The sequence below is a fragment of the Balaenoptera musculus genome, chromosome 19, assembly GCF_009873245.2.
Source record: "Balaenoptera musculus isolate JJ_BM4_2016_0621 chromosome 19, mBalMus1.pri.v3, whole genome shotgun sequence".
Lineage (NCBI taxonomy): Eukaryota > Metazoa > Chordata > Mammalia > Artiodactyla > Balaenopteridae > Balaenoptera > Balaenoptera musculus.
This window is the reverse complement of record NC_045803.1, coordinates 7,602,475-7,619,200: the sequence shown is the minus strand read 5'-3', so window position 1 is coordinate 7,619,200 and position 16,726 is coordinate 7,602,475. Positions and strand designations below refer to the sequence as shown.

General features: G+C 57.7%; 1 protein-coding gene across 2 annotated transcripts; it reads right to left on the bottom strand.

The window, feature by feature from the left end:
* Window positions 1-3,593: 3,593 nt before the first annotated feature.
* Window positions 3,594-14,266, bottom strand: SLC17A7 (solute carrier family 17 member 7). Of its 2 annotated transcripts, none has more exons than XM_036832130.1 (12): window positions 14,076-14,263; window positions 9,678-9,930; window positions 8,613-8,731; window positions 8,213-8,327; window positions 8,046-8,133; window positions 7,691-7,777; window positions 7,457-7,599; window positions 6,658-6,807; window positions 6,351-6,483; window positions 5,578-5,688; window positions 5,256-5,383; window positions 3,594-5,012 (listed from the first exon to the last, which is right to left on the bottom strand). In XM_036832130.1, exons 1-12 carry the CDS (start codon window positions 14,135-14,137, stop codon window positions 4,719-4,721), a joined length of 1,683 nt encoding a protein of 560 aa, XP_036688025.1. In that variant the 5' UTR covers window positions 14,138-14,263; the 3' UTR covers window positions 3,594-4,718. The 2 variants fall into 2 exon arrangements, with proteins under 2 accessions (XP_036688025.1, XP_036688026.1); XM_036832131.1 differs by having other exon boundaries at window positions 3,596-5,012; window positions 5,578-5,604; window positions 14,076-14,266.
* Between the last annotated feature and the right edge of the window lie 2,460 nt (window positions 14,267-16,726).

Here is a 16,726-nt window from a genome sequence, read left to right as displayed (position 1 = left end):
CTTGGACCCCACTGAGCCGGTAAGAGACCCCAAACCCCAAGTGACCCTGTCCCATTTGGGTGTATGCCCACCCCACCTCCACCTGACCACAGACCTAGGCATCTCTGCCCCAGACCAGCCCCTGAGACCTTGAGATCCCAGCTCCATCCTCAATAAACAGAGACCTGAGTCCTGCCCCACGGCTCTCTCCTCCTGAAGGCTGAGGAATCCAGACCCTTATACACCTATCTCTGGAGGACAAAGACTCAGAGTTCCCAATTTCCTTCTAACTCAGGACCCAAGAGTTCCAGACACCCATTTCCTTTCTCCCCTGTAATCCAGCCCCCCTCCAAGCTTTGCTCCCTCAAAATTCTAGGCATCTGAACCTTCAAGCCTCTCTTTTCTAAAGAATTAGGAATTTAGACCCACATTTAGGGCCCTCCAACCTCTGGGAGCCAGGAGTCTGAACCCCCAGCAGCCTTCTTGACCAGGATCCAGGAGTCTCCCTCCTCCCCCAGTTACAGGCATTTAGGCCCCCTCCTCCCTCAAATCCAGGCGTTCAGGACCCCAGCCCGCAGGCGTTCCTTCTGAGCCTCCTCTAATGTAAACAACTGTTAAGTCAAGGTGTCCCCAGGGCTCTTGGAGAGGAAGAAATCCCATGCCCCTCAGAGGTCTACACCCTCCGAAGCCGAAGTCAAGGAGGTCTGGGGGCTTGGAAAGGTGTCTTTCTTTCCCAATTTTCCTGGGACCCCTTAGGGAAACAGATAAGGAAATTTACTACGACTCCCAAGAAGCCCTGTGCCTCAGTCTCCCTTAGCTACGGCGGCTACCGCCTCACAGCCTTCAGGGAGTTGCAGGGGACTTCTCCTTTACCTGGTGCCCCGAGCTGGGCGGAGACGAGGTCTACCCGGAGACCAGTGGGCGTGGCCTCCGGAGTCACCTCCCGGGCGACTTCTGGCTTTAACCCCTTCCTTCCCGCTCCCCCACTGCTACAGGTAAATCCCAGAGCTATGAAATCCTTCAGCCCGATCCTCTTCCTTCTCGTCTTTCTCTTCGCCTGGCTGGGTTCCAAGGCTGCCCCTTCGGCCTCACCGCCTGAGGGTTCCGACTTCTCGCGGATAGACCACCCCTCTCAGCCCTCCCCTCCTGCATCTGGAAATTCCACTCTCAATGGGAGTAACCCAGAATCCCCCAGGACCGCTTATCCTGAGCCCTGCAAGACACCTCATGCGGTTTCCCCTGAGCCCTCCCCCCTTGAATTCACTGAGACCCCCAACACTGACCTCCGAGAAAGCCCACACCCAGAGTCTCCTGAGGCCCCCAAACCTAACTCACTCAACACCTCAATATCAGAATCCCTGGACACCCTCCAAATTAAACCCTCCAAAATGACATATCCAGAACCTTCTGAGACCCCCAAACCTGACCCAACTGAAATTCCACACACAGAATCCCCTGAGAACCCCAAACCTAATTCGTCCAAAACTTCACACCCAGAATTTCCTGAAACTCCAAACCCTGCCCCTACACAAACTCCACACCAAGAATCCCCAGAGATTTCCAAACATAGCTCCACTGAAATCTCACATGCAGAAGCCCCTGAGACCCCTAATCCTGACCCCACCAAGACGTTTGACCCCAAATCTCCAGAGACCCATGACCCTGACACCACTGAGACCCCAAATTCTGAATTCCTCCAGACACTCCATCCTGACCCTACCAAAACCCCCCACCCAGCATCTCATGTAGGCCACAATCCCAACCCCACTGAAATTCCCCAAACAGAATTCCCCACTACCCCCTACCAAGATGCAACAGAGACCCTCCCAGCCTCTGATCCTGAGATCTCCACTAGTCTTCCCCCAGAAACGCCTGCACCCTTCAAGGAAGAAGTTACTGCCCTAAATGAGCTGCCCCTGAATCCCAAATCAGAAACCCTTGCAGCCACCCAGCCCGACGCCCTTAAATTGCCCACTTCAGAATCTCCTGGGACCGTTGATCTGAAAGTCCCCCAGAACTCTAGCCCTAAAGGGCCCGACGCCCTTCCTCCCTCAGCCCGGATTGTGAGGTCCCCTGCTCCTCCAGGGCCCCCCAATCAGCCCGCCCCTGTCACTCCGCGGGCCCCCCAGCGGCGCAGCCGAGATGAGAGTGTCAACACTATCATCGTGGTGGAGCGAGTGAAGGAGACTGGTGAGGGACTAGGACCCGGACTCCTGGGTCTGAGGGAGGAGGGCCCTGGGAGCCGGACTCCTGGGTAGAAAGGAGGAGAAGGCTGCAAGCCCCTCTTCGGAGTCTGAAGGGGGGAGGAGGCTGAGGGCTGGTACTGCGGGGTCTGAGGGAGGAGACACTGGGGGCCGGGGCTCCCGGATCCAAGGGAGGAGGAGGGTGGGATCTGGATTCCTGGGTCTGAGGGTGGAGGAGGCTAGGAGTTTAGATTGCTGTTCCTGGGCCTCCTTCCTTCAGGCGTGACCCTGGTGGGGCATCCCCGGGGCGAGGCAGGCGGGGCCCTGTGCCTATTCCTCGCCGGGACCGGGCTGCTTATTGGCATCTTCCTGCTCCTGTGGTGTCTCTACCGCCGGGCGGCTCGACACCGGCCCTTCGCACACCACCGGCTCCCGAACGACGGAGATGAACCGGGTGAGCAACCCCTGTAGCGTCCCGCTCCTTGAATGCCTGCACGTTTCCTTAACCTGGTTTCGCCTGACACTTCAGGGCGCCCTACCTAAAAGTACAGGTCCCCATCCAAGGTCAGTAGAAGCCCTGAACCCTCCAGGGTCAGGTTCTGCCCCCCAGTATTCTGAAATTTCACACACACATGTCCAGTTCCGCCCCCAGCCCAGCCGGGAGTTGCCGCACGCTCGGAGCTGCAGGTCCCTACAAGCCCCGCCCCTTCCCCTCCAGGAGCGCGGCAGGCCCCGCCCCTGCTGCTTGGACGCCACGCCCCCTCGTCTATTCAGGGGCCCTTTAATTCGAAAACCCCGCTCCAATGGAAGGTCGGAATCCTCTTCCCTGTCTCCTCATTGGCCAGCGGCTCAGTAGAGGGGACAGGCCCCCTGTCAGCCTATGGATGACCTCGTTCCTTTGTCCCCACAGTTATGCATTTGGACGCCCCGAAGGACCCCTACAACCTCTACTTTTATGCGCCGAACGCCTGGGTCCCTTCACACATCGCTACCAAGCAGCCACCGCCCACCCCCCCACTGCCACCCAAGCTGCCTCCGCCGCCCCGCGGGGGCCGCCCCCAGCACCTGGAACCTCTCTCCCCCTCCACGCTCCCCAACAACTTCGTGTGAGCCCCTCAAGACCTGCACCTTCCCCAGACGGAGGAAGGACCCAGAGGTCCTGTCCTCCTGGCCCGCTTTGCTACATAGGGGTCCTCTCGGATAGAGGGTCCAACACGCAGAGATGCTTTAGATGTCAGCGGAGAACATACTCTAAGGACGAATAAATCACGTGTTCCCACAGCTAGACAACTCCTCTGGCCTAAGTCCTGGGGGAGGAGAGTGGTTGGGGTCCTAGGATCCCAGATGTGAGGAGGGAGGAGGCTGGGGGCCTGGACTCCTGGGTCTCAGGGAGAAGCGTGCTGGGGACTCCCAAGGCCAATGACGACTGGGTGTGTACACCAAAGCATTTTATTGGGAGAGGGGCAGGGCAGGGTTTACAATCACAGAGACAGAGACACAAAGACACAACCCTGCCCCGGGGAAAAGCACCCCTTTTCCCCAGCCCCATTCCCTTTCCTGGGATTCTGTGACTTCTCCTATATATGTTCCCCAAATTCTAAGCCGAAATAGGGGAATCTGAGAGGGGAAGGATCCCAGATTTGGAGTCATTTAGCCCCTGAGGGAGGCAACAAATGGCCACTGAGAAAATGAGGGTAGTTTGAAACCACCCAGAAGAATAAAGTGCAAGGAATTGGGGGGAAAAGGAGCATCTTGAACCACCATGGGAAAGTTCAATGCCGGTGGCTTCAAACCATTGAGTTGATGGACTTGAGCAGCCACTATTTAGACCTGAAAACCGTGTCAGAAAAAGTGCATGGGAGTGAAGAGAGGCATATTGTTAAAACTGCCATTTTGGTTGTTTCCCTAGGTATTGTGCTAAGCTAGGGAGAAGGTCTTGGGGAATTTGGTGCTTCAGCAGAATATGCTGGTGGAGGGAGGGGTGAAGAGGTGTGTGTGGGGAGGGTGCTTGAAACTGCCATTTCCCCTCAGAAACGCTGGTGAGAATCAATCCCTAGAATGGCAGGGATGGGTGATTAGGTAAACCAACTTGGAAAATGCAGAATAGAGTTGGGAGAGATTTGAAACTTCTAGACGGAAGACCTTGAATTTTTCTGAAAGGGGAGGGGGGGCTGAGTAATCTCAGGGCTTAGCCTGAGAGTCCCTGGGGTTCAAGGAAAGGGGGAGGTGCCCAAAACCACAAGAGAGAGTAAGAGATTGAACTGTCCATTCAAATAAAGCCCTGAAAGGAGAGATTTGAAACCACTGAGGCAGAAAAAGTGGAGAAGGGAACCTTTAGGGGAATTTGGGTATCCTTGAAACTGCCAGTCTGCAGCTTCACTACCCCTGAGAGGCAATTGGGAGGGGAAGAGGATTTGACAGCACTGGGAACAAGGGAGAGTGCTTCTTAGGCCTGAGGCAGGACAGAGAGGACTGGGGTTCCTTGACAGTGTCACTCAGGCCAGAGATGTGTGGAATGGAGGTCCTGGAAACTGCCATCCAGCGGGAGGCACACGGTCAGTAGCCCCGGACCGGGGGTGGGGGTCTTGGGGGTTGAACTGTGCTGTGTGTAGCTCCATAGGAGGGAGGGGGAGCAGGGGGTGCCCCGGGGGGCTCAGCCTCATCCTCCATTTCGCTTTCGTCACTGCCAGCCAGCTGGTCGTGGCCAACAAAGCCACATTTCTCTTCGCTCATCTCCTCAGGCTCCGCCCACGGCTGCTTCTCTCCGGAAGCGAAGACCCCGTAGAAGATAACTCCTCCATAGTGCACCAGGGAGGCAATGAGGAACACATACTGCCACTCCTCCCGAGTCTGGGGCGGGGACAATGGGGAGGTGAAGTCAGAGGACAGAGAAACAGGAGGTGGAGAGAGAACCTGAGCGGGGGGGCGGGGCGGGGGGGGGCAGGGAGGCCCAGAGAAAGGGAGACCGAGATCCAGAAAGAGGCTGAAAGAGACCCAGAAAGGGCAGGGATGGAGCCCAGGGAGGGTGGCGCACGTCAGGAGGGTAATATACACAAATTTGGAGGGCAAGTGGGTCAGGGCCCGCGCACGGACCTTGTGCTTAGTCATGGCACCCACGATGATGGGGCACACCATGCCGGACAACGTGCCTACACCGTTGGAGATGCCCATGAGGATGCTGGCATAGCGCGGGGCGATGTCCAGGTGGTTCACGTTGAACCCTGGCAAGGCGAGCCAGGAGACGTCACAGCCGATTCTCGCTCGAGTGACTCCTCCCCCACCCCTACCTCCCCCCTCCCCGCCGTTCTGGCTTTTTAGTCCACCTTTTGCGAGGCTGGGAGGTCCCCTTCCTGAGCCAGGAATTTCCCCACAGAGGTGACCAGAGTTCCCCCAGGGGCGGATCGGCGGTTCTCACCAGAGATGGCGAAGCCGCTGAAGCCCACTGCGAGGACAAGGAAGGAGATGGCCACACCCTTGGAGTGCGAGTAGCCGACCACCAGCAGCAGCGTGGCTTCCATGCCAAAGCCTACAGAGAGCCGCTTATCTGAGCGCAGGCCGCCCCACGCCTCTCCAGACCCGTTCCCGCCGCAGCCGACCCCTATTCGCCCCAGTCTGGACACTTCCACGCCTGTCCCTGGCTTTGTTCCCCATTCTGTCCGCGCCCGCCCTAACCAAGCCCTCACCTCCCCAATGCCTGGCCCTTGGCCACGCGCACAGGCTCGCCGCCCCGACCTGGCGCTCCGTGGCCCCACCCACTGACTAGGCCACGCCCTGAAGACGCAGGGTCCAGGCCCCACCCAGGCACCTTCGCACCTTCCCTCTCTGTCCCTATTCATTACACTCAGACCTTTGTCTCTCCAGGTTCCCCCTCTTCATCACCCAGTTCCCATCCTACTCTGGCCAGCCTCGTATAGACCCCGTCCTTCCAGACCCAACGTGGTCTCGCCTTTGCTCCACCTGGACAGCAATACCTGCCTTGCCCTTCTACCCCTCGGCCCCTGAGGCTGCCACCTGCCATTCTGTTCCAACCAAGTCTGGTCTCACCCTGGCTCAGCCTTTTTGGACGCGCCCCTGGGCACGCCCTCTGACCTCTGCCCCTTCCCCAGAGTCCGGCCCCCTAGATCTGCCCCACGGCGCTCTGCCCCTCCCAGGCTGTCCCAGACCAGATCCAGGCCCCGCCCCACTCACCCCCACAGTTCATCAACTTGCGCACGTTGGTGGTGGACATGATACGGCGGCTCCTGAGGAAGTCGGCGATCTGGCCTCCAATGGGCACGATGATGGTCATGACCAGGTGAGGCAGCGCTGACACCAGGCCCACCTGCGCCAGCGGGCGTACAGGGAGGGGGCTCAGGGGCCACGTGCCCGGGGTCTCCACGGCTCAGGTACCACTGGCTCCTCCCTGTGCCCCGTTCCAACCCCTTGGGATCCAGGTCCCTCTCCTTCCCCCCTCAACCCCCGCCGCTCCCGCAGCACCCTCCCTTCTGGGCCCAACCTTGCTGATCTCAAAGCCGAACACTTCTTCGAAGTAGGCGGGCTGGGAGATAAGAAGCAAGTAGAACGTCCAACTGCGGCAGAAGTTGGCCACGATAATGGCGTAAACTGGCATGGACGTGAAGAAGCGCCGCCAGGGTGTGTTAAACTTCTGTGGTGGGCGAGAGGAGGGACGGCTAAGACAGAGAGCGGGGCTGGGCGCTCTCCGTGTCCCTACAGGGATCCCACTATAGTCCCGCAGAGACCCAGGTTTCCCGATCTCACTAAAACCTCCAAGGACGCAGGGTCGCCAGCCTGACCACGTCCCCATAGGAACGTTGGCATCCTAGCCTCACAGTAACACTTCAGGGATGCAGGGGTCCCGACTCTACAGTGGCCCTCAGGTTGGCAGGTGTCCGGAGCCCACGATGACCTTCAGAGACTCATAAATGGACCCAAGAGTCTCTTTCCATCCAATTACGCCCCCTAATTCTAGCCTCACCCACCCCAAGGTCTAAGCAAAACCTCACATTCTAATCCGCCTCTGCAGGTTTAACCACGCCCATCAGTGGTTCCGCCCACCTCGCCACCAAGCCCTGCTCTCAGCACCTGCTAATGCCGTTCTCTCCGGGCTTTAACCCCGCCTCCTAGGTTCTAGCTCCATCCACCTTGCGTTCCCATCAAGTCTCCTCTAAATGTCTATGCAAACCCACCAAGATCTACATGCAGTGCGGGTTCAAAGCCCATTTTTCTCCTGCGTCCCTGCCTCGATATCTCTCCTCTCCCCACCACGCCCCCGCCCCGCAGGCTTGGGCCCGGACCGTGACGGGGTTCATGAGTTTGGCGCTCTCGCCGATGGCGTCCTCGATGTACTTGCGCTCCTCCTCGGAAATGCTAGGGTGCAGCGCCGGGGACTCGTAGGAGACGAGCAGCCAGAACAGGTACCAGAAGATCCCGAAGCTGCCTGGGGGGGTCAGGAGGGGGATGGAAGCGAGGTGACGACCGGCCTCGCTCTGCCCCAGCGCCACCCGGACCCAGGCGTCCGGGCCCCTCACCGTAGACGTAGAACACAGAGCTCCATCCTGAGTACTGCACCAGGACCCCGGCGAGAGGCATCGCGACCACTGCCCCAGCATAGGAACCTATGGGGGATGACACAGGATGGAGAAGAGTCCCACTCTCCCTCAAATGCAATAAGGCGGATTCCCAGCCCCCACCTTTCTGGGACACAGATGCACAGGCCACAGCCCCTCCTCCCTCGGATACTTCAGTCTGGGTCACCAGCCCCCTCCTCTCTCAGACCCGGGACTCCAAGCCCTCATTCCCCTCCTTCCTCAGACCTAAGAGTCCATACTCCAGCCCCCTACATCCTCAGACCCACAAGGCTGGATCCCAGCCCCTTCCTCTCACCGCAAAAGGCTGTTGTTGCCAGGCGACTCCGCTCTAAGGGCGGGGCCCATTTGCTCCAGATCCCGTGGCAGGCGGGGTACGTGACCCCCTAGGGAGGAGAAAGCCAAAGTCAACGAGAAGAGGCGAGGCTAGAACGGCGGCGGGGGTCATAGGGGGCGGAGCTTTACCTCTACCAACCCCTGCAGGATCCTCACGAAGATGACACAGCCATAGTGGACACGGGCAGCCGAGGGGATCAACATGTTTAGAGTGGAGGTAGCCACAATAGCAAAGCCAAAAACCCTGATAGGAAGAGTTCGTGGTCCGAGAAAAGAGTCCAGCTACCCCGCCATACCTAGGATTCTGCCCTTTCCTCCCACAGCAGGCGAGGCCCTGCGCCCCCAGAACCCCAGGCCCCACCTTCTCTGTGACCCCCCACCTTCCACAATCACAAGCCCCGCCTTTCCCTAGGACCCTGGTCCAGAACCCAGGCTCCTCCCATTTTCCCGGAGTCAGCCCCCAAATGCAAGGCCAAACCCTCTAACTCCACCCACACTCTGCCGCCCACTTTGAGACCCCACCCCATACCTGTTGGCTGCGAATTTTTGGCAAATAAATCCTCCAGGAATCTGGGTGACAATGTAGCCCCAGAAAAAGGAGCCGTGTATGAGGCCAACAGTCTCTGGATCCCAGCTGAACTGAGCTTTCTGTGGGCCAAAAGTCACATCAAACCAGCATCTCTGCCCCAGGTTCTGCTCCTCCACCAATCAGCACCCACAGACAGTCCCTCATCCAATCAGCAACAAGGATCCCCTCTCGCCTTCAAAACACCTGCCAATCAGAGCTCGTGCCACCTACCCCCAACTCTGCTCCTCCATGTTGCTAAGACCGCACTACCTTAGCAGTGGGGCCTGTTGCTGCCTAGAAGCCTAGCTCTGCCTGCTTCCCTGTCTCAGGGTCCCTTCTCTGAATGTCTAGGGGCCCATATATGGGGGTGGGGGTTCTTTCTCCACTTCTAACCAATGTACAAACCGTTTGCTGATTGACCAGGATGGGGTCTAGGCAGGGACAAGAAGTAGCCAAAGGGTCGGGCCTGATTGGAAGGGAACAAGGGGCGGGTAGGCCACAGCCCAAATCAGGAATTTTTTTCTGAGGCGGGGTCATGGCCTATACCGAAATTAAAATAGGGAGAAAGTCTGAAATGAGGCGGACCTTTAGGTAACGACCAGAGCAGATGGGGGAGGGATTTAAGCAACGGTGGAACTTCAGAAAATCCAGAATCAAAATTCACGGTGGAACCTGAGTTGCACCTGGGATTAAGATGCAACACTGGAACAGGTGTGGGACGCAGGTGGAGCAAAGTTGCTAGGAAGCCCAAAATGGAGCAGAGGCAACACATAGGGAACCTAATGATGGGCAGTCTGCATTTTGAAATCAGAGACCTGAAACAAATAGGGGCGGGGCTTCATTTAGATGGGGGCGGGGCTTAGGAAGGGAAGATCCCCGAGATGAGATGGAGCTGAGGGGGCAGCACAAATGGGAGGGGCTACTCAGGCTTTGGTGTGGAAGGGGCGTGGTGTGGGCGGATGTGACGTCATCAGAGGGCGTGGGCAGTGTTATCAGCAGCCTGAGGTAGCATCCGCCCTGAGCTACCTGCACCACCACGTGGCCCCCGCGGTGGGTCGTGCTGTTGTTGACCATGGAGACAATGGCCACGCCCAGGTTGCAGCGGATGCCGAAGCTGATGCAGAAGCCCAGGCCGCTCATGATGGCGATAATGTAGCGGCGAGGGAGACCAAAGCAGGTGCAATCCACGACCGGCTGGTCCCGGGTCTGCGTCGTCACCGGGCGCCCATCAGCACTCAGCTCCAGCGTCTCTGCACCTTCCTGCCGCTTCTCCAGAAGACTGAGAGGCAGCAAGGGTCAGACTCAGACGTCCAGTCCCCAGCCCCCTCCTCCCATGACACAAAAGTCCAGGGCAAAATCTGCTTTTCAAGACCCGGGATTCTAAGCCCGCACTCCCTCTTTCCCCAGGAGTCCAGCCCCTGACTCCCTTCTCCCCCTCTGGATCCAGGAATCTGGACCCTGGTCTCCATCTCCCTCAGATGAGGAATTCGCACCCCCAGGCCCTTCCTCCCTCAGACTCGAGTGGGGAACTCCTCAGTTCCCTTCTCCCCCAGCCCTGTCACCTCTTGACTCAGTTGTTTTAGACCCAGGCTACCCTTTGCGATCCAAAACCCTGTGACCCCAGCCCTCCCCGCCAAGGTCCAGAGACACTCTCCAGCCCCCTCTTCCAGATATGAGCCTATTTGAGGAAGCAAAAGGCACTAAGGAGATGCTTCAGCAAAGGTGTCAAAAGAACAGATGCTTCTCAGCCACGTCTGCTATGTATACGGTCCCCCCTCCTCCCCTGCCCCCTGTGGCATGCCCTTCCCTGCTTCCAGGCACCAGTTGTGGGCCTGACATCCAGCTGACTCCATTCAGCCACTGGAAGCCCATTCCCAGGGATTGGGGGTGCGGAGACGTCCAGGGCACTGGAATCCAGCAGCCCAGCTGGATATCCCTGGAGAAACTTGAGTTCAGGCTGTCAGCCTAGGGGGTAGGGAGGAGGAGTGGCGGGAGGTGTCCTGGCAAGGGACAGATGGCCCTGGTAGGGGGATTGGCTCAGTCCCCAGTGAGGCTCTCGCCCCCGCCTGTTCTGGATCCAGGATTGAGTCTGTGATGATGTATAGGGTACTTGGAGGGCCACCTCAAATCCAGAGAGAGGCTGCAGGGAGAAAGAGGTGCCCTGAGATGGGTGTGGAAAGATTCAAAAGGAGGGCTACAGAGACAGGGTGAGGAGTGCAGAGGCTGAGAGAAAGAGGGTCAGAGACACAGAGGAAGGAGAGAGACCCAGAGAGAAGGGGACAGATATCCAGAGAGAGACAGACATCCAGTCAAGAAGAGAATAAGACAGGGGCAGAGACCCTGAGAGAAGGTGGGGGACAGCACAAAGACCCTGAGAAGGAAAGGGACAGAAACCCAGAGAGGGACCCAAAGTCAGGTAGAGACAGAAACCCAGGAGAGAGAACACAGAGGCAGAGACCCAGAACGCTGAGAGAAAGATGGAGAGACTAGGAGCGTGAGGAGAGACAGACTAGGGATATGATTTGTGAGGTGTGGCCCCGCTCCGAGGCGGGTAGGCAGCCAGGGGATCGGGCTGGATCCCAGGAAGGGGCTAGAACAGATGGAGGCGAGGGAGACTGGGACGGGGGAGGAAAGAACAGCCAGACGGTCTGGGAGGAGGCGGGTGGAAGAGATGAGAACAGCAGCCCTCCCCATCCTAGAACTTAAGGAAGTGGAGGAGGGGGTTAAGAAATGGGCGGTGGGTGGAGAAAGGGACGGGGGAGCTGACAGAACCTAGCGGGACGCGGAATGAGACCCTGGGCAGAGAGCCAGAGAGAGGGGAATGGAAGCCCCCAGAATGAATAGCACAGGGTGGTAGGGACTGCCCTCCACCAGAACAGGCCAGCCAATGAGATTAGAATTTGACCCAGGTTGCTCTCACATGCTATTTGACCCTGAAACTCAAGATATGATTGCAGCCCCTGAAATGTGATATTCATTGTTAATACTAGGACATAGATCTTAGATCAAGGCTTTCTAAACCGAGGGAGGCAGTCTCAGTATTCCATACCTATAAAATGGGGGCAAGAGTAGAATGTGAGGTTACAAAGAGGGAACTTCAAGGTGATATTATCATTTCAGAAGAAGAGAACCAGGGATGCAGAGATGAAGGTGGCCCCAATACTTCACAGAGGACAAGAACAGAGAGGGGAGACCCTGGATAGGGTCCTTTTTCCTCTCTGGATGCCTGGAACTCAGGTCTAGGGACTTGGTGGTGAGGAAAAGCAGCACTTAGGAGGCAGGTAACCAAAATGAAGACGGTGTCTCAACCTGCCTCTCTGGGTCTCTGCCTCTGCTTCTTGCAGATTCTCGGTCCACTCCCCTCTCCCCCGTCCCAGGTCTCTGTTCTCTTATATCCCTTTGGTTCTCCCTTATCTTCCTATTGTACAACTGAGGAAACTGAGGCTCAGGAAGTGGAAGTACCATGTCCAAGGTCACACACAAGAGTAGCAATGGGGCCTGACCACTTCCTGGCCCTCAGCATCACCCCTCCCAAGGCCTGGCTCTCAGAAAGGAGGTATTTTGGCTCCTGTCTCTACTGTATTCCCCTTCCCCCCCTTGTCCTTGCCCCAAGTCATCTGGGTTACCGTGTGTTTCCTGGTCTGAGGGAGTTTTCCACCCACTCCAGCATCACTCATCTCGAGGAAGTCTGCAGCCTCCATCCCAGACTTGGTAGGGATACTGACCTGGGTTCGAATGATGCCATATTTATTCAGCCATTGTTTTCCCCCCCTTTTCCAACTGTGCTTCAGTTTCCCCAGCTTTGTCTAGAGGATTAAAAGGAATCAGGGTGTTGTGTCCAATACAGGGCATTCCCCCTGTCTCGCCAACCATCAAAGTGAACCCCAGGATTCAGATGCTCTTCTGGGCTCAAACTCCTTGGTGACTGTCCTGGTGGGAGCCCTGAACTCTGGGGTCTCTAGGGGCTCAGAAGGCAGCTCAGAGAGGTGACGGTAAGGCAGAGACAGATGGAGAGAAACCCAAACACAGAGAAGCTGAGAAACGGAGACTGAGGGAGAGGGCCTGAGAAACACATCCCTCCTGCTGCCGTCCCCCTTCCCAGCCCCTCCACCAGCACGTCTCTCTCTCTCTCTCCTGACTTCACACTGATGTATTTTGAGAAACTCGTGAAAGGAGGTGAGAAAAAGGGTGGGGAGGGGCTGGAAGATTAGGAAAAGAAGGGGTGAGGTTATCTCATCTCCCCACCCCCCTCCCATCACTGTGCCATCCTCCTGCCCCCTCCCTTCTGTCCAGCTTTATTCCCATCTCTCACGTTACTGAAGGGTGGGGTAACTTTGGAGCTAGGAGGTGATCTGCAGCAAGCAGGGCTAGTGTTAGACTTAGAGAAGGACCTGCATGGTCTAGTGAGCTGGTCAATCAAAGATGGGATCAGAGCTGTGGGCCAAGGGGACCCAAGGGTCCGAGGGAATGGCGGCAGGGCCATGGTGCTGATGAGGCCATGTCCTCCCCGCACTGTGGCCAGATATTTTTAGGCTTCTCCGCAGCTGAGTAATTTCTCTGACTTGGAGCCAGGGCTGGGGTTGGGGGTGAGAGACTCGGGAGAGGTGTCCAGACTGCTCTGGGGACACCCAGGTCACTGGGGTCATCTCTTTGGCTGGAAGAAAGTCCCTCTGAGCTCTAGCCTGTACCCTTTGGGAAGTCTGTCCTACCCCAGGAGCCTAATTTTTGGCCGGCAACTCCCTTCTCCACCAGAGACCCAGGATACCCTGGCTTCTTCCTGCCAGCTTAACTCTCCTCAAGGACAAGGACCAATGGGCCCCAATCCGATTTAGCTTCAGATTAAACTCTCTGAGAGATGGAAACTGGCAAACACACAGAGATGGAGAGACCCGGGGTGGAGGAATAAAAACCCAGAGAGAGGGTCAGAGACCCAAAGGAGAGGGTCAGAGGCCCTAGGGCAGGGAGTTGGGGGACAGAGATTCAGAGAGAGAGCGACAAAGACCTAGACAGAGGGGTTGTAGAGAACTAGTGAGAGCAATGGCCAGAGAGCGGGACAGAGACTCAGAGATAAAAGGAAACAGAGACCTAGAGAGAAGGAACAGAGATCTAAAGAGAGGAGGCAGAGAGAAGATAGGTGAACGGAGACCCAGAAGCGGGGGAGGGAGTCAGAGACCCAAACAAGGGGGATATATAATCCCAGAGAAAAGAACAGAGCCTGGGATGGGGTGGGGCGCAGAAAAATGATGGATGAGACAAGACCAGGGAGAGCGGCGCCGTCGGAGACCGAGGGAGAAAACTGGACAGATGGGTGTCCCCCCACCCATGGGTATCGCCTGTCTAGCTGTCCGTCTGCGCCCAGGTGGGAATGAGCGTCCTCCTCGGACCCTAGCCCTCTTCCCCGCCCAGGATCCCCACCGCGCTCACCGGTGCAGCCTCCCGAGGGCACGACCCGCCAGCTTCCGAAACTCCTCCTGGCGGAACTCCATGGCGGCTGCCCCTGCTGCTGGTCCCCCCCGCCCCGCCGATCCCCCCGCCCGCGGGCCCGGGCAGCCGCGTCCGGGTACCCGGGGTCCGCCCCGGCCCGGCCGGCCCCGCAGCTCCGCTCGGGGGGAAGGAGGCTGCGAGTGCGGGCTGTCTGGGGGCTGTCACTGGACTCAGCGTCGGGGGTGGGATGGGGCAAGGAGAGGCCCCGCCCATCCATGCTAGACCCCGCCCCTTGTATTCTAGTCCCGCCCGCCTTTCGCAGCCCTCCATCCCGGTTCTTGCCCCGCCCTTCCACTCCAAGACCACGCCTCTGGGTTCTGAACTCACGTGTCTGGGTTGCATCGCCCCCAGTTCTGTCCCTTCCCGGAATTACTCCCCCCTCATCCATCCCCCACCAGCTCCTTCTACCCCAGATTTTCTCTCCTCCCGAGTTCTTTCCCATCTGAGATTTGCTCCCCCCGATTCAGTTCCCCCTAATTTCGTCCCCACATTTTCATCCCCTACAGTTTCATCTTCCTCTGAGTTTCCTTTGCGTTTCATCCTCCCAGCCCTATCCCTCCGAATTTCTGTGCCCTCCAGTTCCACATCCTGCCCAGCGCCCTCCATCCCCAGGCCGCCACATCCTCAGTTCCAACTTTCCCATTCAGAGGGTTCTTTTCTCATTCAGGGAATTCCTTCCCCCTCCCTAGATTCCAACCCCCATTTCGATATACCCATTGTCCCTTCTAGTTCTTCCCCATCCAGTTTCTTCGCCCTTGACTCCCATCCACCTGTTTCCATTTTCCCCTTTTGAATTTCATGTCCCTCCAGTTCTATTTCCCCTCTAGGCGCATCCCGCCTTCCAGTTCCTTCATTTCCGATTTCCTTCCCATCTGAGTTCATCCCTTATAGTTATACTCCCTCCACCCCCAGTTGCTGGTCATTATTCCCTCCCTAGCCTCGGATCTATCTCCGCCCTTTGAGTTCTCTCCCCACCCTGAGTTCTGTCCCCACCCCTTGAGTTGTGTCCCCTTGGATATTTCTTTACCCCTGAGTTCTGTCCCCTCCCCTGGGATCTGTCCCTGCTTTGATATTTGCCCACACCCCCTGGAATCGGCACCAGGAATACGTCCGTGAGTTCTGTCCCCAGCTACTGAGTCCTCTCCCCGCACCTGAATTCTGCCCCACCTTTTGGGATCTGTCCCCGCCCCGCCCGGGATCTGTCCCCGCCCCCTGATTTCTTACTCCACCCCTGAATTCCAGCCCCGCCCCTCTGGGGTTGAACCTCGACCTGTCTCCAGCCCGCTGGCAGGTCCTGCCCCGCTCCTTTCGCCGCCAGCCCCTCTTTCCGACGCCAGATCCAGGCCCCAGGAGGGTGCTCCTTTCCTCACTGCCTCCCTGGGTCTGGCCAAAAATACATTTGGGATTAAATTTTCATGATGTGGCACAGGTCGGCGAGGGAGTGGGAGGGAGCAGCCGGCGCGGCGGGCGGGCTCCACGGAAGGGGTGGCCCGGCAGCCGCTGCCCGCCGCAGCCTCTAGCTTTGTCTCGCTGGGCCTCTGGGTGTCACAATTTTGCCTATGTTTGAGAAAACCCCGGATTCCCAGGGAGGAGAGGTTGGGGGCTGAGACTCCTGGGTCAGAGGGAGGAGGGAGCCTGGGGCTCGGACTCCAGAGTCTGAAGGAGTAGCCCGCGGATTCGTCCACACGCGCCACCCTGTGGTGACAGAATCCCCGGTCTGGGTGCGGAGGCGGCGGTCGCGGCTCCGGGCCAGGTGTGAAGGTGAAGCAGATGGTGAGGAGGAAGGAGTGGGAAGGGAGCCCAGCAGCTGCCAAATCCCGGGCCTTCGCCGGAACCATCACCATGGAGACCGAGGAAGGCAGAGAGGACCCAGCCCCACACTTTCGGGACCCGGGAATGAGTTCTTCTTCCTCCCACGGAGGGTTCCCATGCAAACTACAAGTCCCAGCGGCCGCTGGACTTCACCATTTGCTTCTGAAGGGCCGCTTACTCCGAGGGCCGCTGGGAGTTGTAGTTCTCTGAGACAACGGGCTGAAGTTGCGTTGCGCCCTCTGGTGGACATGGCGCCCAAGTTCGCTATTTCCGAGGCCCAAGGGACCCTACCCAATGTCATCCCCAAACCTTTTCACCTTCTCACCACCCAATTCACTCAGTTCCAGCCACACTGGCCTCCTCGCTCTTCTTTCAACATCTACCACTGAGGCTCCTGCATTTACCTATCCTCCTAGGATTCACTATGGAAGAAGAGTGTGTTGACAATCATTCATGAACTCAACAAATATTTATTGAGTTCCTACTAGGCGTCAGGCATTGTCACACCATAGGGGACATAGCTCTAATGAGAGTATCACTGGGTATTGGGGACCACCAGAGGAGGATTCTAACTCAGCCAGGGAAGATCAAAGAAAGCCTGAAGTTTGAAAAGCTTCCCAGGAAAAGCTCACTAAAAGGGATGACTGGGAGGGTCGGGGCAGGGCATGGGTGTAGAGTAAGGAGATGTGCCCTGTGAGGGCAAACAACCAGAGGTACTGGAGTAGACCTGGGTAGGTGTACTGGAGAAGAGGATACTAAGTAGGGGAATAGCAGAAACT

Coding starts and splice junctions, on each gene's coding strand:
- SLC17A7 (XM_036832130.1), bottom strand. CDS start 14,137: ATGGAGTTCCGCCAGGAGGAGTTTCGGAAGCTGGCGGGTCGTGCCCTC. Junction 8,328..8,612: donor CAAAAATTCGCAGCCAACAG/GTATGGGGTGGG, acceptor TCTTCCTATCAG/GGTTTTTGGCTTTGCTATTG. Junction 5,384..5,577: donor CAGCGGCTTCGCCATCTCTG/GTGAGAACCGCC, acceptor TCGCCTTGCCAG/GGTTCAACGTGAACCACCTG.